At 41.6% G+C, this 27,368-nt stretch overlaps 1 protein-coding gene across 2 annotated transcripts in view; it reads left to right on the top strand.

Moving 5' to 3' along the window:
- Positions 1 to 431: 431 nt before the first annotated feature.
- CPT1A (carnitine palmitoyltransferase 1A) overlaps positions 432 to 27,368 on the top strand; it is a 40,395-nt gene continuing 13,458 nt past the window's right edge. Inside the window, exons 1-12 of one of the 2 annotated variants that reach the window (XM_066552002.1) lie at positions 432 to 509; positions 13,791 to 13,873; positions 14,020 to 14,174; positions 15,187 to 15,326; positions 15,726 to 15,897; positions 18,945 to 19,046; positions 19,725 to 19,862; positions 20,733 to 20,810; positions 21,510 to 21,617; positions 22,440 to 22,527; positions 25,430 to 25,625; positions 26,182 to 26,370. In XM_066552002.1, the coding sequence (XP_066408099.1) occupies positions 14,034 to 14,174; positions 15,187 to 15,326; positions 15,726 to 15,897; positions 18,945 to 19,046; positions 19,725 to 19,862; positions 20,733 to 20,810; positions 21,510 to 21,617; positions 22,440 to 22,527; positions 25,430 to 25,625; positions 26,182 to 26,370 (1,352 nt within the window). In that variant the 5' untranslated portion in view covers positions 432 to 509; positions 13,791 to 13,873; positions 14,020 to 14,033. Of the gene's footprint in view, positions 510 to 13,086; positions 13,182 to 13,790; positions 13,874 to 14,019; positions 14,175 to 15,186; positions 15,327 to 15,725; positions 15,898 to 18,944; positions 19,047 to 19,724; positions 19,863 to 20,732; positions 20,811 to 21,509; positions 21,618 to 22,439; positions 22,528 to 25,429; positions 25,626 to 26,181; positions 26,371 to 27,368 lie in introns of those variants that run through there. The other variant, XM_066552003.1, reaches the window with a different exon arrangement.

The following is a 27,368-nucleotide window of genomic DNA, read 5'->3' as shown; positions in this document are numbered from 1 at the left end:
CTTGCTCTAAGATCTGACCCCACTCTTGCCAGAGCCCACGAAAGCCATCGCCTTGGGCTCACAGAGGGGCTGGGGGGCTCGAAATCTCAACTTTCCTTGGCAGTCCCTTCACGGCCAAACAGGTGCCCCTCTCGCAATCCTTCTCCAAGGAGCACGTTTCTCCCCGCCTCGTTCATGGCCCCGGATCCCCTCCTCGCAGCCCCCGAAGCTTCTCTCCCGCGGACGCTTGCGAGGCCACAAGGACCGTGTTTCCCGGTTCCTGTCGCAACCCCAAGACCGCCGCCCCCACGGCCACACTTCCCCGCGGCTCTGCCTTCCTGCATCCCGACTCCTCGCCGTCCGCCAGCCCAGCCCAGGCCACCGCATCCCTCCCCCGGCAGCTCCCGCCCTCTGTGCTCCGCCTCCGCGGGGCGTGCAGGGGAGCGGCCGCCGTCCCACCGCTGCTTCCCTCCCGAGCGGCCGCCGCCGCACTCGGCCCGCTCGCCGCCCGTCGCCGCCGGTCTCTGCAGGTGAGCGGCACGGGGCCCGGCTCCGGGGGCGGGCGGCGGCGGCCGTGTGCCCGCCGTGCCCGGCTGATTCACCGCGGGCTGCCGCTCCCCTCCCCCTGCAGCCGGGACGCTCCCGCAGCGCGCCGCCGTCCGCCCTCCTCGGGGCTGAGGAAGGGCAGCATCGGGCACAGGCGGACGGGCTCGCCTGGTCCGGTTTTAGCATAATTATTGTTTCCATTAGGTCGAGCACGAAGTTCCGTGGTGCATGTGCGAGTGCGCCGGGTGCTGCTTCCTCAGCGGGGCTCGTTCTTGGTGGAGAAAAGGGTGGGAACGCAGGGAAGGGTGGTGGGCGCGGTGCTGGCGGGCGCCGGAGAGTCCTGGAAAGGCGCGGTGTCCTTGGCACGGTGCTCGCGGTTTGCCCCGGTGTGAGGGATCGTGCCTGGGTGCTGCAGATAGGGGCGGGGATGGGGGCAGGGGAGCGGTGTGACACAGGTACACCGGGAGACTCGCCGAATCTGTGCCGCCGCCGAAACAAAGGTGACACGGGTGACCCGCACCTTCGTGGGTCTGACTCGTAGCCGGGAGGAGTTCCACGTCTGTGGAAGTGTGCATGCGGCGTGGCATCGGTGGTGGGTTTTCGAGTGCGGAAATGAATTTATTGTGTGTGTCTGTGAGAGAGAGAGACTAGTCTATATGCCCGTGTGATTCCAGCGTGTAAAACCTATAAAAACCGCAGTCACTACAAACTGCTGGAACTGCAAACACAGGAAATGTAGTATCTTGTTCAAGGCGTGACAGGTTTACTGCATGAGAATGCTAATTAGACCTCTTGTAAAAAGGTAGACCAAGATTCTCGCAGCATCGCATTTTCTCGCCTCATATTCCCACAGCTTTGGTCTTTGCTCTATGTTCTCTGGTCTAAAATAAAAAATTGAACTTAAAGTATTACTTGGGCTGCGATCCAGTTATAATAGATGTGTACCAGTGTTGATGAAACTGTAACAGGAAGAACCTTTTTTGGAAAGAGAAAAGAGCGAAGTAGGACCAAGACAAACGTCTCATTCTTCCTCTTAACCTGGCAGTTTGTCAGCACTTAGAGGACAATCCGCAGTCTAAAGGAAATTACAGTACAGAAAACTGCTCATTTCCTTTTCACGTGTGTGTAAGGGAGTAGCACTGAAAATGGAGATCTGATTCCTTCGTTCTTCTGTCGTTATGTTTTCCCGAGTGTCTGGCGTGTTCAGTTTCCAGATCTGCTAACTCCTTTATGCTTTTTCTAACTCCTTTATGCTTTTTCTGACCATCAGCACTGGATGCTGCATAAAACAAGTGGTGTGGGGATCCGTGGTAACTAGCAGGTTCTTTTCCTCCTGTAAGCATATCGATAAAAACTAATGACTGCCAGTTTACAATAGCACAGCTGGTGTTGTGTGGATCTTTGTTAGCGCAGGAAATGAAACTTCTCATGGTTACACAGGTATCGGGCTCCGTCACAGCCGTGACTTAGTTTGAAAGTTAAGCTGACCTGAGTGCTTTTTAAAATTTTGGGGTGTTTCAGCCCTGATTGAAGAGCCTCTTCCAAGAGGAAATCACTATTCCTTGTTCAAGAAAAGGGTAACCTTGAACTACTGAGGCTTCTCAGCGCTGAGAACCGGACTAGAACTCGCTCGGCTGCAGGAGCTGAGCCCCCCCTATTCGCTCAGGGGTGCGCTTGGCTTCTTTCCCCGTTCGCCCTCCTTTTCTCTGGGAACTTTTGTCTGGCAGCGCCTTCCCGGCGCGCGTGGAAAGGCCTGGAGCGGCCGGGGACGCGCGGGGCGGGGCCGCGGCGGCGCGACCTTTCACCCACTTCTGGGAGCGGTCACGTGGGCGCGCCCGGGAGCGCGCCGGGGGCGGGAGCGCGCCCGCAGCCCGGGACGGCCCCGCTCGGAGCGGGGGAGCGGCGGGAGGCTGGAGCCGGGGCAGAGAGGGGGGGTCCCGCGCCCCCTGGGCAGCGGTGGGCACCGTGGGATGCTGGAGCCGGAGCGGGCGCCGTGGTGAATCCCAGGTCTTCTCTCAGAAGTCTGGGATGAACGGCGACTTGAGCAAATGTTTGTGCTAAAAAGACAAACAAATAACGCCCCCACCCCCCGAAAAAAATCCACAAATAAAACCCCAGCCAGTCAACAAAGCCCCTAAACGGTGTATTTTTTATGTATATTTTGATATTTATTTTTTTTTAACATTCCAAACCCATTGTCTTTGCTCTGCAGCATGCTGGTATCGTAGTCATGAACTCCACATTTGGAAAAACACAATCCAAAGACTGAACCCTCTTCCTTCGAGTCTGGGTTAACTTTAATGTGAATGTCAATTTAAATATTTTTGCAATTCTTTGGAACCGGTTCTTCAGTCTTAGAGCCTCATGCTAGCTGAAAGACCTTATTGAGGTCTTTCAGCCTTGTTCAGTAAATGGTCATTGAACTACTGTGAGAGCAGTTAACTCAGTTTGCTTTCTCATCACCACACATTGTTGTCCATCTTCCAGCATCTCTTAAGTTCTAAAATGTGACATCTTTTATGTCTTGTAAAAGTCCTGTCACCCTAGAAACATTTGTTGTCATAGGGAAGATAATAATTCTTCTTTACTGCAGGAGCAGAGAAGCTCATTAAGTTCAAAGAGAGAGAGAAGGGTTCAGCTTGTATATTCTAAACGTCTGGGTATGTATTTTATAGCAGTTAAAAAGAAATACCCAGTCTAGAGCCTAGTTTTTATGAGGTGGGGGAGGTTTCTGCATGGTATGATAACTGCACAGGGTTTTAGCAGAGTATGCTTCTCTGTTAGATTATTCCGGATTTCTAGAAGGTCAGAGGATGTAGCTTGCTGGGATGTGGACAATATAACATGTATTGCAATAGAGGCTAGAATGATCTAAGAGGCCTAGGAACAATATAGTATGTCCTGTATAAGGAAAAAAAAAACCCTAGAAATAATCCAACAGTTGTAAAAGTTTCTGGTTTGATTTTGGAGAATATTGGTGGTTTGTGTTTGTTGGGGTTTTGAGGGGGGTTGTTTGTTTATTTGTTGAAGTGAACATTTTGGAACCATCTTCTACAGGAGCATGCTATTGGGAAGAGAAGAGAGATCATATGATCCAGAAACTGTAGGGATTAATATTCCTTAGGGTTAGCCTAGTAATTAATTAACAGATTGTTTGCAAATCTCCTCTGCTTTGCCTGTTTCCAGATCAGGTGAGAAGACAACTTACTAACTGTGGCTTTTCTCCTTGAAGTGCTGGTGAAAACAGCCTGCACTCTGAGAAATCTTGATGGCATCTGTGTTGAGTAGTCTAATGGAAGTTTAAAGCCTGCAGACAAACACTTGGTTAGATGTCTTAAACTGGATACTGAGCCTAACATTGGAGTCTGGCCCCTGAAATCAACTTGCTTGTCACAGGAGCTGGCAGTCACTACTGGAGCCCTCAGAAATAACTGAGTGGGGAGCACATGAATTTTCTGTCACTCCACAGTTCCTCTCCATCTTGGACACGTTCAGTGTAAACAGTGTCATTCAATGTAATGGAAAATAGTGTTTCAGAACCACGGTCTCTGACTGTTTTCTCCATTGGCATCAGTTTTTCTGAAATTGTTCCAATCTGATCCAGCCCCTCAGAGCAGTTGAAAGTTGTGTGTGAATCAAAGCTCACAGCGTTTCTCTTGACTTTCTTTCTGTCTGAGAGCCACAGCTGAGCGATTGCCATTGCTGCAGTGTAGTGTCTGTTAGGAGCAAGGAGCACTGGAATGAGTCTGCCTCGTGCTGTGTCCTAACTTACTCAGGATCCCAGGGCCAGTGAGCTTCTGGGATAGAAGGTTTGTGTGTAGCAAACAGATCTCAAGCCTGCTTTTAAGGAAGACAGCTGTTTGGGTATGTTTATGTTGCATTCATTGGCCATTGTCATTATCTCTTTCCATCCATATAGACCTGTTGCTCCAGTTCACCACCAAGGATGGGAATAAGAAAATTGGCACAAGGTGCCAAAAGAGATATCTGCAGAGGGTAATGAATATATTCACCCACAGGTGATCTTGGAAAACTGCTGAGGTCAGGACATAAACTGTCTGTGGGGCTACAAGTTACTTCTTAGCTGTTCTGATTTCAAACTCTCCCCTGTGGGTGACGTTTGCTGTGGGTCCCAGTGCTGCTGTAGCTGAGCAGATACATGTGTTCAGTTCTCTACCTTGTCTTGAACCACAGCATTTGTTCATCTCTTAGTTGTGAGAAGTCCTTAAAGACATTTGCAATTCCAAGAGACCACACCTGTCAGGTGTAGGTGAGGGTGAGAAGGATTGGAGCCAATGATTAGCAACAATCAAATATGAGAACTTGTCCCAACTTAAGTGTCATGAGAACACCTGTCAGGCTAATTTTGTTTTCATCGGTGCTATGTTAATTCAGCATTTAAAGGAGAGTGACTCTTTGGTTTCTGTTCTATTTGTATGCCATAGTCATTAGGTTCACCTGAGAAGCCTTGAGTAAACTTAATCCTTGTGGCTAATTTTTGCACAGATATGATTTGGCTTCACTCCCCTCATATTTCTCTTTAAGATTTTGTGTCTGTAAAATATGATTAGTCATTGTAAGATAGCTGAGTTATTGGTAAGACTTGAAAGCAGTGAGTATCTGTGTCATCCCATATACGGAAGCATGTGATTAGACATTCTTGAAGGTTGTAGGCAAAGAAGCAATTTAGAAATAGAAATTCTCAAGTGAATAACTGTGTCTGGTTAATCTTTATAGTAAGTTCAGAAGTGAGCACCTTGTGGAATGTCACATGAGCTAAGTATAAACTCAATAAACTGCTCTTCTTGAGGCTTTGGTATCTTGATACCTTTTTGCATAAGTGCGATATACAGGAAGGTGCCATTACCTAAGAGAATATCAAAGAAAGAGATATGAGAGACCAGACAGTCTTTTTGTTCATGTCTTTCAATGTTTCATCTGCATATTTTTTACTGTTTACTGAAGATTCTGTAGAACAATACCTGAATTTCCTTTGAAAGGCATAGAACTCCAGACAAATTTGCTGTTTGTTTAGATTTCTCCTAAACTGAATGCTTTTTCTACAGCTTTAATTTTGTTCAACTATGCATCAAAGGAGCACCATATGCACACACGTGAAAGCATTTTTGGCATCCTTTTGGCATTCCCTGGATAGCTGCATTACCTTATCGATCCTCTTGCAGCAGGGCAGAATTTTGGCATTTATGTGAGTGACTGCCTCCCCATCACTGTATGACCCAGGAGTGGATGGGACCTTGAGTTACTGGATGCTGCTGTGCAGAGTATACTGCAGTGCCTGAAATTATTGTATTTATAGCAAACCCCATGAAAAACCTCCATATACTTTACTGAAGTCACATCTGTTTTATTATTGATAATACAGTAATTTTTAAGTTGGTAGGAGCAGTCAATGTTTTATCTAGATAGATGTATATACATGTAACATTGAATTTCAAGCCTAATTTTTTATTAGGAGCTTGTACAATTTCCCACCATATCACTGCAAAATATGGGGCACTCAAAATCAGCTCAGGAAATCTACCTGCTGCCTTAAAACTGGCAGACTTTCACTGGGCACGGTAGTGGTGTTTAAAATCCCAATATGCATTTGAAAACCTTGTATAATAAAACTTTGATGCTTTTCAGCAAAGGCAAAGTTACTGCAGTAACGCTGAAAAACTGAGATGAATCATTTTCTAAAGGGTTCATTTTTCAAAGTCCAGGTTCTTTTATTCTCCAAACTACTGGCATACTTTTGTCAGTTGCAGAAAACTTGCTCTTTTTGAATATTTGGCTGCTACTACCCATTTGAATTTCAAGGTATGCTGTTCATTTAAAGCAGTTGAAGCACAAGATTTCTTGTTCAGGCCTTAGTGCTCTATAAGTTTATTTTTTACAGCAGATGTCTTATGAAAACTCCTACATTAAATTTATTAAAGTGTCTCTGCAGGCTTGATAGTTCAAGCCCTTAATCTTCTTACTGGCTCTTCACTGAACTCTCTCCAGTAGTTTCATTTCTCTCATTGGGGAGCCCAGAATTGCACAGAGCTTTTGAGATGGGGCCTCACCAGCACTGAGGAGAAGGGCAGAGTCACTTCCCTCAGCCTGGTGGCAGCAGTGCTCCTGATGCCCCATGGTTCTGTCAGCATCCTCTGCAGCCTCTGCAAGGGCCCCTTCCTGCCCTTGTGCCACTTGCTGAGCTTTGCTTTCCAGCCACTCAGTCTCTGGTGAATGGAGCTAGCCCTCCCCACCTGCAGCACTTTGTACTTCTCCTTATTGAACCTCACCAAGTTTCAGCCTGCCTGGTGCTTCAGCCTGTCAAGGTCCATCTGAATGGCAGTGAAAACCTTTAATTTATCAGCCACTGCTCCCAGTTTCATTCCTTGTACTTGTGAATCCATCAGCAGTTTCACTTTGGCTGGTTTTTTCCCTCTGGGGGGTGGGGGTTTCTGTTGGTTTTATTGTTTTGGTTTTTTGCATCCACTTCTGGGAAGACTGTATGGGTCAATTGAACTGTAGCAGGTGGCAATAAAAAAAAAAAGTGTGGAAATAAATGAACAGGCTAGGAAGTTATTTGAGGATGTTGGCACTGGCTTTGTTGTGCCTCACTATGTATAATTTCATTGCAAGCACACTGTCTGGGCAAAGTCAGCTGCCATAGTTTCGTCTGAATACTTTGTGTAGGTGGTACTGAAGGCTTGGACTGACAGGACCATCAATAACAGAAATCCAAGTGAAATCCAAGTAATAATGCATGAGGAGACTGGATAAACATCTCAGTGTTTGGAATTCTCTTTCTTTTGATTTAACGCCTGGTATGAAATCAACAGATTTGAGCGTACAAAGTTCTTTACTGATCTGTGAAAAACAAAATAAATTCATAGTTTTGGCTTTCTGGGAGATAGAAAATGCAAATTTCCATAGTAATGGCTTACACAACTGAGAGAAAATACTTGGTCACTGTCTCAGCACAAACACAGCACTGCTGTTCAAGTGTTTAAATACTGGCTTTAATTTCATTATGTCTGTCCTCAGACTCTTAAAATTCAGTGGCCTACCCTAAAGTGTCAAAATATGTTATCACTAAACATACAAAATAAATCTTGTGTGTCCATTTTCTTTTAAAAGCTGTAGCAAGCTCACCTTCTGGAGGGAGATCTGATGGACAGCAAAATACTGCATAAATTTCTTCAATATTTTCAATATTTAAAGAGGTTTCAGACTTAAAGTCTTTTACGAGAACTTTTGGGAGCTCCAGAATTATTTTCTAGTTTTCTGTGGCTGCTTTTAACATTCAAACAGTAACTCTTACTGATTTGCATGTTAATAGAAATAGATTCCCTCCCCCTCACTTTTCTTTTAAATAAACTGGTTTGGGGTCATACCAAGACTTTAGGGTACTTGCTTGGTTTTCCAAAACCATTCTTCATTCAAGTTGTCTAGCTTTAAATGGAAATTTTAATATAGTTTTAAGTATATTTGCTAATTAAAATTGGGTTTCATGTACTTTCATCTGATGTTTTTCTCCACTTCTTACCTTGAAAGCTTCCTTAAACAATGTCATTTTAAATAGTTTAGTATCACACTTTTCTCCTCACCAGCTTCTATTTGAAACTGGAGTGCCAAGCTTATTGTAGTAAGTTAGTTTATTGTAAGAAACAAATGAAGAATTCTTCAGGGTCAAGTTCCTGTTGTGGTTCGTTGGATTTTTTGTTTTGTTTTGCGTTGTTGTTTTTTTTTACTTCTAAGCTTGCCTAGTAGGAACTTGGCAGGAGTCAGACGACAAAGCCTTTGTCATAAAATGCTTCTCATTGCTTGATTGGTGGTGCCTTGTATCTGCCTGAAGTTATGAGGGTTTCTGGGTAATTTTGAATTCAGAAATGCCATGATACAGGTAATTCTGATTTCAGAACTGCCATCATACCTGCAAGTAGTGCTGCAAGTCTGCCCACCATCTATGAACACTCTGTGCCTTGGGTGCCAAGGATGTCTGGCTGAGAATTCTGACAGTATCAAACCTGTGTGTGGTGGTACCTAGGCATGTTCTCAGAGAAACTGCGTGCAGCAGCCATTGCTTTTTGTAGAAAAATGTCAATTTTTGATTATCCGAGTAGAATAATTGGAGAGAATTGTTTTGTGAGCTTGGTTACTGACAGTCATATGCCCTGCATATAAAGCTAATCTATAAATAGGTGTCAGAGACCTGTGAGGAGAAACTCAAACTAAATTATCAATGTACCTTGAAAGGGAGAGTCACAGAATTAAGTCTTTCATCAAAGCTGTTTGGGATCAAGTGAATGAGGCCTCTTCAGTTTTCCTGTGCATTTGTTAATTTCCTTTGCAGGAAAAGGAGTATTGATGTGAAAACTGTGTTTAAGTAATATGTGTCTTTTTGTTAGATGTTTAGAATCCTGACAAGGAGAAAGGACAGGGGTTTTTCTATTCAAGAGGAAATGGGGGAAAAGTGAATTGCATGAGCCAAGCAACGTATAGGAAACAAGTGACATCCTCTTAAAGCCTAGGATTTGCATTTATTGTGAGATATAGGTGTGACTTTATTCTTTTTAGCACTATCACTTTATCCATGTAAAGTGTATAAAATCCACAGAAAGAAAAAAAAGATTTATGCTCAGTAGCATTTCCAGCAGTAACTGCTTCAAGAATTAATACATTGTTTTGTGCTGTAATGCAATTAGCTTTTGTATCACGGCTTGCTGCTATTTTAAAATGACCATGGCAGTTCTTTCACTGTGCTTCAGAGAGACATTGCCAACCACTGGTAACTTCTTGCATGCCTGACTTAAATGGAAGCATCCTGCATGTAGGACCTCTCTTAGCCTCAGATTTTCCAGAGCTGAAGCCCTTATCTCCTTCTGTGATTGTAGGAACATATAAGTCCCAACACTGACTGTTCAGTGTCTGCAACCTGAAGTCATAAGGTCTGTGAGTTAAACCTTAGTCTTTGTGGAGTAAATGTCCTGAAACTGCAAAAATAAGTGTGAGGGTGCTTTTTGCATAGTAGATGTAGCAGCATAGTTTTGCAGACCATCAGCACACAAGCTTTCTAGTGTGTAATGTGTTTTCTGTTTTCTTGACTTAAAAGCGACATCCAGCCTAGCAGTTCTTGTTTATAACAACGAGGAAAAAATTGTGCTTAGTTTAGTTTGGCTCACACAGAGGTTTGAAAAAGGAAGAGGAGAAACATCTGCAACTGTTACAGCATGTTTGAATTTAAATAAAACCAGATAAGAGCAAGGAACAGGCAGCTTTCTTCTTCAAATAAAAGAAGGGGAAAAAAAATTCACAAAGAATCAATAAACTAAATTTTAAGGGGCAAGTGTGTGATTTTTTTAATGAAAACAGCCATTTCAGATGAGTTGTAGAAATTATTGCGCTGGGTTGTTTTTTTTTTTTCCACTTTGAGTAAGGCTCTGCCAAGCTGCTAGGAAAGCCAGAAGCTGTTGTTCATGGCTCTCACGAGGTTAATCAGTATATGCTATGCAGAAGTGCGCTGCAGAGCCGAGTGCCCATTCGCGGCCAGGCGCCGCCGTTGCGGCCGTGCTGGCTGGGCCGTGGATGTGGGCGCTGGATGCGGGCGGTGCTGGCTGGGCCGTGGATGCGGGCGGTGCTGGCTGGGCGCTGGATGCGGGCGCTGGATGCGGGCGGTGCTGGCTGGGCACTGGATGCGGGCGGTGCTGGCTGGGCCGTGGATGCGGGCGCTGGATGCGGGCGGTGCTGGCTGGGCCGTGGATGCGGGCGCTGGATGCGGCCGATGGATGCGGGCGCTGGATGCGGGCGCTGCCTCGGCAGCGCTGGCGAGTCAGGCTGGAAAGGCCGAGGCTCCGCCCGTGCCCTTTCCCCCAGTTCGCGGAGCACGTGGCAGCGCTGGAATGCCGAGGGGAAGCGCTCCCCGCTCGGATTAAACCGGCCGGCAAGGAGCAAAACAAGTGCTCAAAGAGGCGGCTTCGGGAAGCCTTTGGTGTTCCGCCATCATAATTCAGGGCAGTGTTAAAGGCTTATGGTTTTGAAAGGAAAGGAAAGGAATATGAAAAGAAACAAGCTGCTTTATTGTTTCACATCTTAACGTCAAGCAGTACAGGTCTAGAACTGGACTGTATTTGTTTTCAGGGCTCGTTCACTTTATTCAGGATTAGTTCTTGGTGGATTTTTTTTTTTCATTTGGGAATAAGGAATATTTTCCTTAATGAAGCTTATTTATTTTTATGAGAATGTTTAATTTTAATTCATTAAAATGTCAGGTTGACTGTTAATGCTTGACACTATTTAGAATCTTTTTCTGCCTTGGGCAGTAAAAAGAGCATGTGCTTGAAAACGAAAGGGTTCCTGAAATTCTTTCCATTCAGAAACAAAGAGGAGGTTAATTAAAAATTTCTAGGCTGAGAAGTCACAGTGGAGTTGAAGGGTAAGGGAAACTAGCTGATCTTGTACTTAAGACCCTGGCATTCCAAAATACAAAATTCCATGTGTGAACCGAGCAGAACATGTTGGCCCTTCTTGAGACAAGTCCAGGTGCCTGATTCCCTGTATGCGAAAACGGTTGAGCTCTTTGTATGTGCTTGCTGGGGTTTTATCATCCCACTCTTAATAGTGCCACTAAACATATGATATATTCTTAACTTTGAAAGCTTTTGCAAACCCTGTTGAGTTCAGGCTATACCCTGTATTACTGCTGCCTCTCCCTGCTTTATTGCTCTCTTGTCAGCTGGTAATGACCAATTTAAATGAATGAATGGACAGCTGACTTTGACTTCCTCATACTTGCCTGCAGCAGAGCCCATCAGAGCTGTTAGTGACAGAGTCATTAGGTACTACAAATTGCAGTTGTTACTCGGGCACACAGGGCTTGTGTTAAAGCTTTTGAAACTGGTGTTCAAAGAACTTTGTGTTCTTCTAATTTGTTCTTCTTTGTTATTATAATCAGACACTACACACGCATAAATCAATTGCATACTATCTCTAGGATACTGTGAGCTTTAGGTGCCTTGACTCACCCAGCTTCTAAAACCTGAGCAGTGGCTGATGGATTTGTGAGATCTGTGGATTACCATTAGGCACTGTAGCAGTAGCTGTATTGCAGAGGTGGATCACTGTAGGCTGGTCCAGGAAAAGGCACATTAAATATTGCAAAGAATCCATGCCTGTTGGTCAGCAGCCTTAATAGATGATGTGCAACAGCACTTACCTCTTTCATCTCTGCCGAGTATTCCTTCTCTTTCTATATTGTGTATTTTTTCCTAAGCCTACTGTTATTGCTGCATTCCAAGTGCCTGGTTTTCTGCTCATACACATTGGCACCCGTTCTTTGTGTTTCAGGTGACTTTGGTTAAGTAGAATATTTACAGACTAGAGGAGCAGCACTCTGGTCATAATGAACTGCCCATTTAAATTGCACTGGGTAGTCCTCACGTGCTGTTCAACAGGCATGAGAGTCTACCAGAATTTAATTACTAGCTTTAGGTTGGCAAACAAAACATGAATTCTAGCTTTTAGGATTTAAAAAGGGTGAAGTAGTTGTACTTTCTTTGATTTTGCTTCCATAGAAATGCCAGTGCAACCTTAAAACACTTAGTATTGATAATGTGTTTTGTACTAATCTCAATCTAAAACTTACCCTTGAATCCCAACTTACAGATAGGGCAATAAATTCCACTACTATTTAGTCATACTTCTAGGAGGATATTGGTTTTGGGGCTATGCATGAAAATTTTGGTAAGCTCATAAATTAAGTTGAACAAGAGACTGACTTTGGAAGCATGATGGTCTCCTCAAGAATACATCGTTCTGACAATTTCAATGTTATACATAGAGTCTGTCTGCAAAAATCTACTTTCTAATTGTAAGTGCTCAAAAACATTAGTTTGAATCAATAATTAGCAGGAGTAGCTTCCAGGGTGTTTATGTATAAATGCTAGTTACAGGAACTAAGAAAAGCTATGGAATTACCCACAAGTTTAACAAGGACAAGTGCCAGATTCTGCATTTGTGTTGGGGCAACCCTGGTTGTGTGTATAAATTAGGAAGTGAGAGGCTGTAGAGCAGTGCCACAGGAAAGGGCCCTGGGGGTCCTGGTCTGTGGGAAGTTGGATCTGAGCCAGCAGGGCCCTGGCAGCCAGGAGGGCCAGGCCTGTCCTGGGGGCATCAGGCACAGCATCCCCAGCCAGAAAGGGAGGGGATTGTCCCCTCTGCTCTGCACTGGGGCAGCCTCACCTCGAGTGCTGGGGGCAGTTTTGGGTGCTGCAATGTGATAAAATATATAAAGCTCTTAGAAAGAGTCCAGAGGAGAGCTGTGAGGATGGTGAAGGGTCTAGAGAGGAGAGAGGGTACAAGGAGCAGGTGAGATCACCTGCTCTGCTGAGCCTGGAGAAGAGGGGACTGAGGGAAATCCTTTCAGTTACAACTTCCTTGTGGGGAAAAGAGGAGAGGCAGGTACAGGTCTCTTCTCTCTGGTGACCAACCAGTGACACAACCCAAGGGAATGGCCTGAAGTTCTGTTGGGGAAGTTTAGGTTAGATATTTGGAAAAGGTTTTTCACCCAGAGGGTGGTTGAGCACTGGAAGAGGATCCCAAAGGAAGTGGTTGCAGCCCCAGACCTGACAGGATTCAAGAGGTGTTTGCAGAACACTCTCAGGCACATGGTGGGATTCTTGGGGCTACATTGGGTTTACATTTCTGTTTTAACTTCCAGTGGTTTTGGTTTGAGTCTTTTGTGGCTGCTCAGTATAATTGTCTTCTGTCGATATTGGCATGCTTGTTGAGATTTGTTTGGGCAGTTAAGCTGAGCTGCAATTCTGTGAAATTTCATCATAGTTTCAGATTTCTTTGGGGAGGTAATTTTTCTGACAGTTGTGATTTGGTTTCCTCAACTCTGCATAGTTTTGATTTTTGCAGTTATTTGCCAGTCACAGCACAGAGCCACAGGGACTATAGTCTCTTACTGCTTTGAGTAATCATCTTGAAATTAGGATATGAAAAAGATTTTGGGAGAAGATATGGCCAGAAGCAGCTTTGTTTTTCTAGCTGAGGTGAAAACTTTAGGTACCTTTTGTTTCAAATAAAACATTTTCTGAATCTTCTTTGAAATGTAACATGCTCTGTATACCTGTGATATGCTTTTTCTAAATGTTTTTGCTTTCACTTTCTGTTCCACTCTGATTTTTTTTTGTATTGCGTGTATAGGTGTTACACAGCTATTGTGATGCTGCCAAAATGCCTGAGTTACAGGAATGTTTTGTTTCCATTTGCAGCTGTTTTGGTTAAAAGAGGTGCCTTAAATTAACCTTCACTCAGACACTCAGACTGAAGTGCAAGCAGAGCCTGTAAGGAAAAGGCAAGTAGTGTATATAAATTTTTCATACTTGGAAATCTTTGCCAAAATCATGGCAAAGATTTGCCATATCTTGCTAGAGATGGACTAGGTCCTACTTCCTTTGAACAAGAAGGAAATGCTCTTTCTAAACTTTGTTTTTTTGGCAGATCTCTCTCTGAAAATGGCGGAAGCTCATCAGGCAGTAGCTTTTCAGTTTACAGTAACTCCAGATGGGATTGACCTGCGTATGAGCCATGAGGCACTCAAACAGATTTACCTGTCTGGTGTCTATTCATGGAAGAAGAAGTTCATCAGATTCAAGGTATGCTAAACTAGTCCAGTCCACCAAATTTCTGGGTTATTTAATATTTTGTGAATTTATTGAAGTTTTTTTATGGAAAACTGATTTTTTTTCCCTTTATGGTAAATAAGGTTCCTTATTGTGAAAGACTTAGGGGGTTTTATTTAAGACAGGGGGTGCTGAGGAAGGTGGCACAGAGTGATACTGTAAAGACTGAAAGGGTACATATTTTTTATTTATTCTGTGGAAGCAAGATGAAGCAGATGTAGAATTTAACTGACTTCATTCTCTTCCTAATGCACCACGTAATAATATAATCTTTTAGCAGAAGTCCAAAGTTCCACAAGTTGTGATCTTTAGTGTCATATGTCTTAGAGGTACAAGGTACACTCTTTTTTATAGCTAAGTAGTATTGTTTCTGATGAGGTATTTGATAAAGATTGTTTTGTTCATGGGATTATAATTGTAAATATCTGTTTCATTAGTAGCAATCTACATAAACTACAGGTTATCTTCAACATCTCTTTCAAAAACATAAACATATTAACAGAAATCTCATTAAAATTTTCTTATAAAACCATGAGAAGAACTGTTTAAATTGCATTAAAAAAGTTAATTCTGGTTCTCAGAATTAACTCTGTTAATTCTTGTTAAGTAGGATATTTTTGTTATGTATTCATGTAGAAGGGTCTAACTCAGTGTAAGCTGAAATTATTGAAGTGTCATTTGTTTTAGAGTTGTTAGTTAGTTTCACTATTTTTAGTAAGACTTGCAGCAGGATCAGTGGTGTCTGCAAGAGGATGTAAAAGTTCCTTTCATTGTTGATGTCATTGTTACAATTTTCTGTAGTAATCAAACTTAAGTAAATCCATTCCCTACTGCTGAGATAATCTCATGTAAGAAAATGCTGGATAATCTTAACTACTTGTTTATAACTAAATGACTTAAATGTGTTGATTTTTGTTTCTTTCCATGGTAATATGAAGTCAGTCACTTTGGTATGAAAAAATTATGTGAAGGCTTTTCTTTCCAGAACGGAATTATCACCGGTGTTTACCCTGCTAGCCCATCTAGCTGGCTTATTGTAGTTGTGGGTGTGATGTCAACCATGTATGCTAAAATTGATCCTTCCTTAGGGATAATAGCCAAGATCAACAGAACACTTGATACAACGTAAGTAGACTGAAATGTTAATGTTTCTCTAAAGGGAAATCAGTTTTATTTGCAGCTGCTCTTAAAGCTATTCCTGTTAAAATGTATCAGTTTTGGAACAGTACATTTGTGACACCACAAGCCAAATAAGCAGCTGTATGAGGATATGAAATAGGGAGGTTGTACCAGTATTGCTGCATAGTTCTGGGTATTTGGGAGGCACATTTGGGAACTTTTGTGGCCTTTGATGTTGCTGCCTGAAAAGGTCTTTGGAAAGGGATGTATGAAAGCAGGGTAAGCAGGCATAAAGCTTGTGTAAGGCCTGTCTGTACTACTATTAGACTTCTGTTTGCAATACCAGCTTCTCTTTGGAGCTTAAATGGACACTAACTGGCGTGTGCTGGCTTTTGTTTTAAATAGTGGCTATATGTCAAACCAAACACAGAACATTGTGAGTGGAGTACTTTTTGGCACAGGGCTTTGGGTTGCCCTTATCGTCACAATGCGCTACTCCCTGAAAATGCTGCTCTCCTACCATGGTTGGATGTTCTCTGAGTATGGCAAGCTTAGTGCTGGCACCAAGTTTTGGATGGTAAGGATATGTTGGTTTCATTTCATCTTAACTTCTAACTGATCAGCATTCAAAGCCTTAAGGGAAAATTTTGTAGTTTTATTTCTTTCTTGTGTTTTTTGTGGCATGGGACAGGAGGCTGTTAGGAGCTATTTCTGCTGTCACCCTTCTAATGCTGTAATGAAACTCTTCATCATGGCTTTCTAGAAGGAAGAGTGAACACTTCAAGAGTAACTTCTAAATTGTCCAATGCCTTGGGCCTGTGTGACTCAATACCTGCTTTTTCTCTATGTGCAAGTACAGTTAAAGATCTTTGGCTGCAGCACCAAAGAATCTTGTCCTCACAGAAAGGGCTCCCCTAATTCTTTGTTGTAATGTTAGGATTTCTAGTCATCCATTATAAAATTATTCTTCTGCTTGAAGCAAATATTGCTGAGTGTCCTTTCAACTGATTTATTGGCATGTCTCCAAAATGAGTTGGGGAAGAAGCATAAGGTGTAGGTAGCATGTTATGCAGTTTTCAGATGAGGATAAGGTGAGAGTGGTATGTCCCCTGTGGATTGATTGTTGTGGTGCTTTGGAAAAGGATTCTTAAAGGATATGATAGGTATAAAGTGAGGAAATGAAGATGTCGGTGCTGCAAGAGATGAAGTGAGGTTTTGCTACTTGGACTCAATTCTTTCATCTCACTTTTGCCTGTATTGTGGTAGGAATAGATCAGTTTCTGTACTGTGATAAAATTAGTCTCTGCAGCCTCAAAAATTAACTGTGTTAAACTAAGCACAGCTCATTATTTACTATGGGAGCTATTCAAGGATAGGTATCCAGAATGGTGTACACTAAAATAGAGTTTAATGTTTGTCTGGTACAAGTGAAATTTCTAATTGATGGTTTCTTCTGGAAGCAGTAGCAGCCTCATGACCCAAATTGGTACAGTCCAGAGGCTCTGAATGGTAAGGCTTTCTGTCAATTGCTTGGAGCTGTAGCTGCCTTGGTTTTCAGCATGTCCTACCAAAGGGATTCTTCAAAGCTCTTAATATTGCCTTATCAACCTTAAAACAGTATAAACTGTAATGCTACTTACCGTGCTTTGTTGCATATTGTATTTATCAATTTTTGTCTACCGTATATGTTGCATATGTATTTTGTTGCGTATTGTATGTGTTTAAAAGTACACTGAAGGTGTATGCCCAACAGTGTCTCATCTATACCTGCTGTGAAGGGCTATGAAACTAGACCCAGCAAAACTAGTGAAACAGCTCCAACTGCCCTAACTTTCTAGATTTTAATAATACTCTTTTCTCTTCAAACGATCATGCAGATCAAAAACCTGAGCTCTAATTTCAGTCACAGTACAAAGTGATTTTTCAGACTGGTTGGAAGTCTGGTGGCACTTTTAATCAGCATATTTCACCTTGTAAAATCAAATTTCCTGTATCAGTGTTCGGGAAAAATCCAAATATTAGTTGCCGTTTTAAAAAATAAATTAGAAAGTGGTAATTGTATGTGAAGAGATGCAACATATGTTAGAATGACATTATTTGCTGTGTCTGCATATGAAGTCAGTGATGTAATGAAATGTGTGTGTCTGTCAGAGCACTTTATTGGTCTCAAGCTATTAGAATTTCTCTATTACAAGTTTTCTTTAGAGATAAGTACTGTGAAATGTGTTTGCTGGGCTTTGTCAATTGAGCAGGTGCTCTCTTAAAATAATTTTATCCTTTTCTGGTGTAAGAGTTTTGGAATAAAATTGTCTCCAAGTATGAAATTAGATTTCCAGATGAAAAGCTGAGCTTTCACTTTCCCACCTGTTTCCAAAATTATCTTGTCCTGAAGCATCCCATGTACATCTGATGGCTGTGATACAGATCCATTTGCAGGGAGGTCTTTGTTGCTGGCAATACTCTGCAATTGTTAGTTCTTTTGTGCTGCCTAAAACTGTCTCCTCTACCTGTGCTGACCCAGGAAGCTGAGAGGGAGGAAAAGTTCCACATTCCAACAGTTTTGTTCAGAGACATTTTTAGAATTTAGTAGTGAAATTACATCCTCTGTTTTATTCTATCTTGTCTATTGGCTTATATATATTATCCTGTGTATTGGACCAGGATTACACTTTGACAGTAAAAGTTCCACTGGCTTGTGGGAGAATCCAGTCACTTCACTTGACTTTCATGCTGAAATAGGGTGGCAGTGTCAAAATCCTTCCATGAGTAGCTGAAAAGTTGCATGGTCTAGAATTTCAGCTTAGTGTGTGCTGCAACTGTAAAGCAGTGGTGGACAGAAAAGCTGCTTCTGTTTTCACTCTCCTGTGGAGCACAGGAGATTCTGCAATATCTGAAGCTAATTTCTCTCTGGCTTTTTTGTTTCATTGCTGGGGGGTTTTTAGGTAACACAAGCACTGGGTGTAACACTGGCATGCTTGCACAATTTGCTATGTTCAAATCATGCAGTAGACTACCTGAGATTCATGCTTGAATTAACTCCCTGTAACATCAATCCTATTACTGATGTTGAGCTGTAACTTTGGAAAACATTAAGCCATGATACAAAAGCATAATTATTATTTTTAAAGATTACTGTAGCTATCTAGAAACCTTAGCTGAGTCACAGGCTTGATAATGATTGTGTTTTGAAGCACAATTTACATATATTTGTAGTATCTACTGTGTGATATAGTAAAAGGTCACGTGGTAGACGTGAGTTTTTTAATCTTTCCAGAGGGGAATATATGAAGAAAAGAAGGGCTAAGTAACTGTATTTATGTTGAGATCAAGGTGTGCCCTACATAAACAGCAATATTGTCTGTGACAGGATGATAACTGGGAAGTCAGGAATGACCATGCCTATCTTGCTCTTCCACTGCCATGTTGTTTAACCTTGAGGAAGTTAGTTTCTGCCAAGGCCTTTTTGTCACATGTGAGACCCTGATAAATGGGGTAGCTTCCTAAATCTAGTACAGTATAATTTACCAGTGAAAATGACTGTGAGTTACATTACACATTTAGTCTGTTATTCTTCTGTTGAACCTAATAATTTGGTGTGTGTATTTTGTTTTTGCTTTTCTTCAGGCCCTTGTAAAACTTTTCTCAGGGCGTAAACCCATGTTATACAGTTTCCAGACATCTTTACCACGATTGCCAGTTCCAGCTGTTAAAGACACAGTTAATAGGGTATGTACATTCACCAGTTTATTTTCTTCAGTAGCACAGAATCCTAGATGCTTTTTGGGGTGTTTTTGCCATTCCTCATGAAAAACTGCATAGTGGTATTAATATGGTGTAAGAGATTCAAACTTCTGCATGGAAATGAAAATAAAGGCTGTGACAAACCAGTGAAACTGGTGACAGTTTGAAGCCAGTGTGATTCACACTGGATGACATAATGCCTGTTGTTGTAAGGCTGTGCCACAAAGTGTGATTTCCAGGGTGTTTGAAGCACACTTTTGTTATCCTCTCCAATTTCCAGTGTTATAACACAAAACCTTGTAGCAAAGTGGCAGTATGTCACAGAAACTGAAGGTTTGATTTTTAGATGAGGAAAAAAAATCTCTGTCTGCTACTGAAGAAGCAGCGTGCCTTACCCTTTGGAATGGAAAATCTTTAGAAAAGTTACCTCTTCCACTTGTGTTTTGCTCACAAATGCCTGAAAACATATTTTATTTTTTGAAGTTTGCAGCAGACATTTAGAAGAGCATATACTCTTATTTTAAAAACATGGTACTTGCAGCCTTATGGATTGAGAGTGGATAATCTTTCTTTAATGTTAAAATGCTTTATGTAGGAATGGTGAGAAGCTATGTATTAGTTCCTGCACTAATCAGGAACACTGATTCTTTTCTTGTGTTCTAGTATCTGGAGTCAGTTCGACCACTTATGGATGATGAAAAGTTCAAAAGAATGGAGAGTCTTGCCAAAGATTTTGCTTTTAATTTGGGACCAAGGCTTCAGTGGTATTTGAAGCTAAAATCCTGGTGGGCCACCAATTATGTAAGTTGATAAATAGGAGGCTCAGTTGTTCAAATTACATTATTTGTTCCCTGGTGCTCTTTTTGGCTTAAACTACATTATTTCTTAAATGTAAAAGAAGAAAATTCAAATAGCTTAATATTTTTTTAAAGTGCATGTGACTTTGCATGTACATAATTTGTGTGATTTGGTGAGCAAAGGTGAATGAAACTTGAAAAAATGAATCCTTATTTTGTGTTTTGTTATTCTGGAGAATTTTGCTGTTAGGATTGCTTTGGGGGCTTGTTTATTTGCTTGTTGAGCTTGATAACTCAATAATGGGCCTGGCTACCAAGGTAGTTTAGAAGAATGGTATTCTATATCTATAACTATAGAACAGTTTTTTTTTTTAATATAGAGCAGCTGAGGCAAATAGAAGAAAAATAAAGAACTGTATCAATTGAGTTGTTGAGCTGTCGTTTCTTTTCTTCTTTTTTTTCTTACAAAAAAAAAATAATCCAACCCTCAACATCATTGTAAGAACTGTAATGTTAATTCCTTCTTAATATATTATCTAATGTACTTGTACCCAGGTAGCCTAACCTGTCCTGGTGAAGGCTGTAAAGCATTCAGGAGATCTGATACATTTTAAACATTATGGGGAGAACATGACTTCTTTGAAACCTTATCCGAGAGATATAGCTGAATTTAATTTAGTTTTCTCACCTTTTTTCTCTGTTTTCACTGAAATCTGATAGAAATTAGCAGGGCGGGGATTATTGTCTTTTTAAGTGCTAGCAGTTTCCTTCCCATTTGTGGATGGAAGGTTGTCTTATGCGGCCATCAACATAGAAGACTTAAACTGTGAAAATGATGAGATTTTACTGATTTTGTTTTTCCTTCCTGCTGCAGGTTAGTGATTGGTGGGAAGAATACATCTACCTTAGAGGACGTGGACCAATCATGGTTAATAGCAACTATTTTGCAATGGTGGGTAAATAAATCCTATAAACCCCTTACGTTGCATAGAAACTGTAACATTTCTGGCAGGCATCTTACTTCACGGTGTCTTTCTGCTTAGAAATCTGTTGCCACTGAGGATGTAAACTTTGTTTTTCTTTCTCTGGTATAACCTGCAGCCAGTGTCTTCAGGTACCTCCAAGTACGTCACATACTGAAGTATGTGGCACAAACACCCATTTTAGCAGCCCTAGCACAGCTGCCACTTTGGCAATCTCATGCAATAATGACTTAAGCAGTTTTGTCCTTACTGTAAAGAGTAATCTTCCAAAAGCTCCATGTAAAACTTCATGGGTAACACAGCTGAAGGAGGCATGTTCTCATGCTAGCAAATGTACTTACAGGAAGTAAAATTGTAAAAGATTGAAAATAAAAAGGAAAAAAGAAATATGATGGTCTTGGATCAAGTTTTATGTAGCACTGTCTTTTCTACTTAAATGATTAATAATGTTTAGGGAGATTGTGACTACTGAAGAAAAGTTTCATCAGCTCACTGCACTTGTAAACTTCATAAATTTTAAAGCCTTTTCTACCTTGTCCAGAATAAATGTTTAAATACGTGGATGAGAAGTACTACTTTAATGTAGCCTGGTAATCTTTAATTATGATTCTTATCTATGATTAATTATGATTAATTATGATTAATTATGATTCTTATCTACTTTTCAGGACTTCCTTTCTTTATATCCCACAACCCTGCAGGCAGCTAGAGCTGGTAATGTTATCCATGCCATCCTGCTCTATCGGAAAAAACTGGACAGACAAGAAATCAAGCCAGTATGTATATCAGTTTAAATGGCTTTTGATCTTTTTCCAGCACAATCTGTGAGAAGCTGACCAGCTTTCAGAATGGGAGAGGAATGTCTTATTGTGACGAATTTTTGTGGTCATATCATCTTGGCTATCGCTTGAATTGCACATGGGCAGAAACTAGCCACTGTCAAAAGTACAGAATTGCATGGATACAATACAGGATGGTTGGGATACAGGTCTGGAGGCCACTTGACACCAAGAGTGGGCCAGGCTAATATGATAACATCCTGTGTTGCACTAATTTCTAGGTAGCAAAATAGGCAAATCCCATTTGAGTTTCTGTACTATCCAGTGCCTGTGTATTGTAGTAAACAAAGACTGTGGAAACAATTAAGTAGTTTTTTTCAAGATCATGGAAGGGATGTGATTAATTGAATGGAACTACAGGTCTGAGAAATGTGACCTTTTGTTCCTGTACAGCCATAAATAGCTTAAAAGAATGAATTAAGGGATAATGCATGCTGCATGTGTTAATTTTTGCATCCAGACCACCCATGGAGAGCTCTTTGAATTTCAGGTGCTAGCTAGCTTCAGTCTTCCCTCATGGAGGGTGAGCTTTTGGTAGAAGGGGAAAAAATAATGGCTCTGGAGTGTCCATGGAATATTCCACATGTAGTTTAAGGAAAGACCATGAACAGGGAGGAAAAAACTCAACACTGCATTAATGTATTATAAATCTTACTCTTCTGAAGCCTTTGTTTAGCAAGATCTTGGGGTTTTTTCTTTACTTTTTAATTTTCTGATCGTATATGCAAAATGACATTTTAATGTATGTTTGCTTCACAGATTCTTTTGATGGGATCCACTGTTCCACTCTGCTCAGCTCAGTGGGAAAGGATGTTTAATACTTCCCGTATCCCAGGAGAGGAATCAGGTAAGCAGGGCCAGCCAAGGAGAATGAGCACCTTGATGGAATTCAGGGCTTGCTGTCTTTTCTACTAAAAATCTGGTTTTCGAGATAAAGATGTGATTGGCACAAGTGTTCCAAGACTCAGGATGTAATGGATTGCTGTAGAGTTCCTAGATGTCTTTCATTTTAGGGAGATTTTGAAGCCTTTTAGTGGTTTTTCTCCTTTATTGGAATACGATCCCAATATTACCAGGTGGAACGTGCCTGGGCTCTTCTGGCCCTTGCTGCTTGGCCAGAGGTGGCAGCTGTGGTGTTTTCACCTCAGAGACACTTTTGGCTGGCTGGATGTTGCAGCTGGCACTTGGAACAAGTCCAGGCAAGCAGGAACTCAGTTTTACCTCTGGTGGAAGGGCTTTAGGCAATGGTGAAGGAGAAAAGGAGACGGATTCTGACGGAGGGTTTAATCCAGAGCTTTTTTCCAGGGTCACAGATCTCTGAATCTTGTAACAGCTCCAACAGAATCCCGACTGCATGGTCCCGTGTCTTTTCAAGCCCGGGGAAAGGGGAGGGGAAGGGGTAGGTGTGCCACCAACCAGGTGGCACGGGGGGCAGTCTCAGGGGACAATGACACCTGGACTGGCCAATGACCCCAGGGCTGAGGGGCATCTTTGGAACTTCACTAACCAGACGCCTCCCTTGCTGGAATGTTGGGATTGATGGACAGCACCTAGCAAGGGGGCAAGGGGGAGGGGAAGGGAGAGGTTGGCACACCTGAGGGACTGGGATAGGTGTGAAAAAAACAACTTCAAGATAATATTGTCTGTCCTGTTTTTGAATTTATAAATAATCTTTACTTTTATTTTTCCAAGATCAAGATGATTTTTGAGGTCTTAATATTAAAAGTGGCATTTTTTGTTGCCTTTTATTGTTTTTCCTAAGTTTTGTCACTGTAAGTGGGGTCAGATTGCATCTAGAAGAACTGACCATTTGTAATCGGCAGGTGGAAGAAAACATTAATATTAATTTCCTTTCTCTTTGAGAGCTTCACAGCCAATTTTAGTGGAGACTTGTGCTGGTGTGTTTTTCTACAAAATCTGTATCTAGGCTTCTCTGATCATGTTGTATTCTGAAGAGCCTCTTAGAACTGATTTCACCTGTTTACCCAACAGTGCATCATTGTGGCAGCATCACAGTGAAACATGAGCAGGAGTTATTGTTTAGTCACCTCCGTTGGGAATGCACGTGGGGGCTGCCACTTGAAGACAGGATGGATTTTTTTTGCTCTCTGTGAGGCCTGTAACTCACTCTAATGTTCCAAACTGCCTTCAAACTTGTTACTCCCACTCAACTACAGAATTCAAAACAAAGAGTTTCTAAGCAGATGCAGGGATCTGCCCACTCTTCCCTGGTGGAGACTGACATTTGCTGTAAGAAGCTGGATAAGGTGGAGAAGTGGCATTGGATAGTGGATAAAGCAGTAGGTGCATGTGTCAGATAAGGACTTTGCTCTCAGTTCTGCTGCTGGCCTTTGCTAGATTGTTGAGGAATTTTTTTTCAAGCTATGCCTCAGACAGCTTTATCTGCAAACTGAAGGAAAGGACATCCCTGGTGTCATTACTCCATGTCATAACCAGTAGCTTAAATAGACGAGCAGGTTTTTAAATCTCTCCTGGACAACTTTAGTCTATGAGCTACTCTTATTCAGAATACTGCAATACTTCAAGTACTGAGAGAGCAACCCTTGCCCCTACCTGTTGTCAATAAAATAAAAGGTATAAACAGTTTGCATTTAGCATTGGTTTTCTTTCAGTCTAAAATGAGTTTTGTACAGAAGTGTGGAAGTGGCTCATTCTAACTGGCACCTGATTAAAATACATCCTGTATGTCTTAGGGGTTCTCCTCAGTTTCTCCTGTTTAAAGTCTTTCAAATTAAACTACAGTCAATATAATAATTACTGTCCTTTTCTCCTAGGCTTTTCACATTTCCTATTACACTTTTTCCATTTTGCTTTGTTTCTGTTTTTCTAAGGGAAAAACAGTTGTGTCATTCTGTATATGTCTTCTCTAAAGGAAAAACAATTATGTCATTCTGTATATGTCTAAGTGAGTTCCAAAAACATCTTTCACACATTCTCATGAGCAGCTTGACTCCTTGTCTCCTGATTTCAATTACTTTATGTATATTACAGTTCCTAAAGAAAAAAAAAGGAAAAACTTGTTTTCCTATTAATTGGTGAGAAAATTTTGATGAACATTATATTGTCATTTGAGCAGCAGTTAAATAGTCATGATTTTTGACAAAACATGCTATGGAGTGAACGACTTCACCTGTGGTTTGATACAATGCCTTCATGACTAAATTTAGGCTTATCCCAGTTAAGCCAAGTAGATGGTAAAATGAGGGGAAAAATGTGGCCAAGTTTTTGCTTCACATAGCATTACACATTTTGGCCATATATGGAATATTCACTCTGCGTCTGCCAAGACAAATGTAAACAAAAGCTGATGGTATAAATTCTGAGTTTCTTAAGACTCTGCATGAGTTGTCTAGGACCTGAGTGCAAATGATTTAAAAATACCTTTCCTGATACTCATCTAGCATGTTCTTCACCAGGCTACACAGCTAGTGCTTGTTTTTCAGATAAAGGAATATAGGTTTAGTTGCTTGATAGTGGCCTGCAGTGTGGAAACTGGTGATGCTATATGTGGAAATGACTGTCAGATCTGGGTATTTGACTGTTTGGGTATTTGACTGGGCATCTTTGTGATATTTGACTGTTTGGGTATTTGACTGGGCATCTTTGTGATGAAATACCATGGGGTGCTGAAATAACTTGTAGTGCATGCAATAGGCATCTGATGTTATTTAGTGCATTAGTGTTTTGAGACTTCAGCTTTGTGTTCACCTAAGTGATTGCAATTCTAGATACCCTCCAGCATGTGAAAGACAGCAAACACATTGTTGTGTACCACAAGGGCCGTTACTTCAAAGTGTGGCTGTACCATGATGGCAGATTGTTGAGACCCCGAGAAATTGAACAGCAAATACAGAGAATTCTTGAGGATGATTCAGAACCTCAGCCTGGTGAAGAGAAGCTTGCAGCTCTTACTGCAGGAGATAGGTATGGGGGTTATTACTTTTTAAATAAGTTTAGTTTTAGAAATCATTGCATAACATAATCATTGACTATTGGCTTTAGAATTTTTAAATAGTCTGCAGTCAGTTGTTTGTACCTTGGTCACTGATTTTGTATATTGATGATGTGTAACACTGCTTCAGTCACTTGTAATTGTGTGGAGTTAAAAAAAATTTGCAGTGGCAATCCTATATGCAGATTATTATTTTTACTGTTGTCGTCTTCCTTATAATAGATACTTTCTTTTGTTTAGTTTTAAGTGAAGATGATCTATGCTGTAGGTATTGCATGTGCAGAAATGTTGAATTTCTGAGGGTGAAGTTTTGCACACAGTTTGTGTGATGATGAGTTGACTTGGTTCCTAGGATTCCACTGTACAAGTATTATCAGAGCTTTTCACAGCTCTCATAGTTTAAATGCAAAGAAAGTAGCTGTATCAAATTCCACAGAAGTAGGAGGAATGTCTCATAGTGATTTAAACAGTAATCAAACATTGACAAATTTATGTAATCTGGCTATAAACCAATTTTTTTTTTTACAGAGTACCATGGGCTAAGGCTCGTCAGGCTTATTTTAGCCGTGGAAAGAACAAGCAGTCCTTAGATGCTGTAGAGAAAGCAGCATTTTTTGTGACATTGGATGACATGGAGCAGGGGTACAAGAAGGAGGACCCAGTGAAGTCACTGGATGCATATGCAAAATCATTGATACATGGCAAATGTTATGACAGGTGCAGTATTGATGCTGTGGAAAATGCCTCCTTTTTTTTAGAATTTGCTAATACATATGAATTAATGATGACTTTTAAATTGATAAATTCCACAGAATCACAGAAGGGTTGGGGTTCATAGGGACCTTCATCTAGTTCCACCCCCCTTTGCAACAGAAAGGGACAACTTTCACTGCATCAGATTGCTCAAAGCCCAGTACAACCTGACCTTGAACATTTGCAATGACAAGGCATCCACAGCTTCTCTGGACAATCTGTTCCAGTGTCTCACCAGCTCACTGTAAAAAATATTTCTCCATTATACCATATCTAAATTTATCCTCTTTCAGTGTATATCTGTTGCCCCGTGTCCTGTCACTATGAGCCATGACAAGAAGTCTTTCTCAGCTTTTCTTATAAGCTCTCTTTATAAATTGAAGGGCTGCAAGAAGGTGTTCCCAGAGCCTTTTCCAGACTGAACAACAAGCCCAGCTCTCACCCTTTCTTCATGGGAGAAGTATCCCAGCACTCCTGCTGGAATATTTTCATGACTCTCCTCTGACCCAGCTAACAGTTCCATGTCCTTCTTGTGCTGAGAACCCCAGGGCTGGACACAGCTCTCTAGGTGGGATCCCATCAGAGGGGAGTCAAGAGGCAGAATCCCCTCCCTCACCCTTCTGGTCATGCTGCTTCTTAAGCAGCCCAGGACAGGATTGGCTTTCTGGGCTGCAAGTGCACCTTGCCAGCTCATGATGAACTTTTCATCCTCAAGTCCTTCTCTGCAGAGCTGCCAAATCCATTCATCCATCAGTCTGTTGAACTGAGCATTGTCTTGACCCCGGTGCAGGGCCCTGCAGTTAACCTTGTTGAACTTCAAGAGGTTCAAACTTCTATTTATTTAAATGTTCTTATGTAGAAAAGGATAGGTTCTAGTGCATTTGAATGTGAATTTTAGAGAGACAGGAAGTTACAATACAAAAATGCTTCTGAAATGTACAAAACCATAAAGAAATCTTGAT

This window comes from Molothrus aeneus, chromosome 6 (assembly GCF_037042795.1).
Source record: "Molothrus aeneus isolate 106 chromosome 6, BPBGC_Maene_1.0, whole genome shotgun sequence".
NCBI lineage: Eukaryota > Metazoa > Chordata > Aves > Passeriformes > Icteridae > Molothrus > Molothrus aeneus.
The sequence above is the reverse complement of the archived record's forward strand: the minus strand, read 5'-3'. Positions and strand labels throughout refer to the sequence as shown.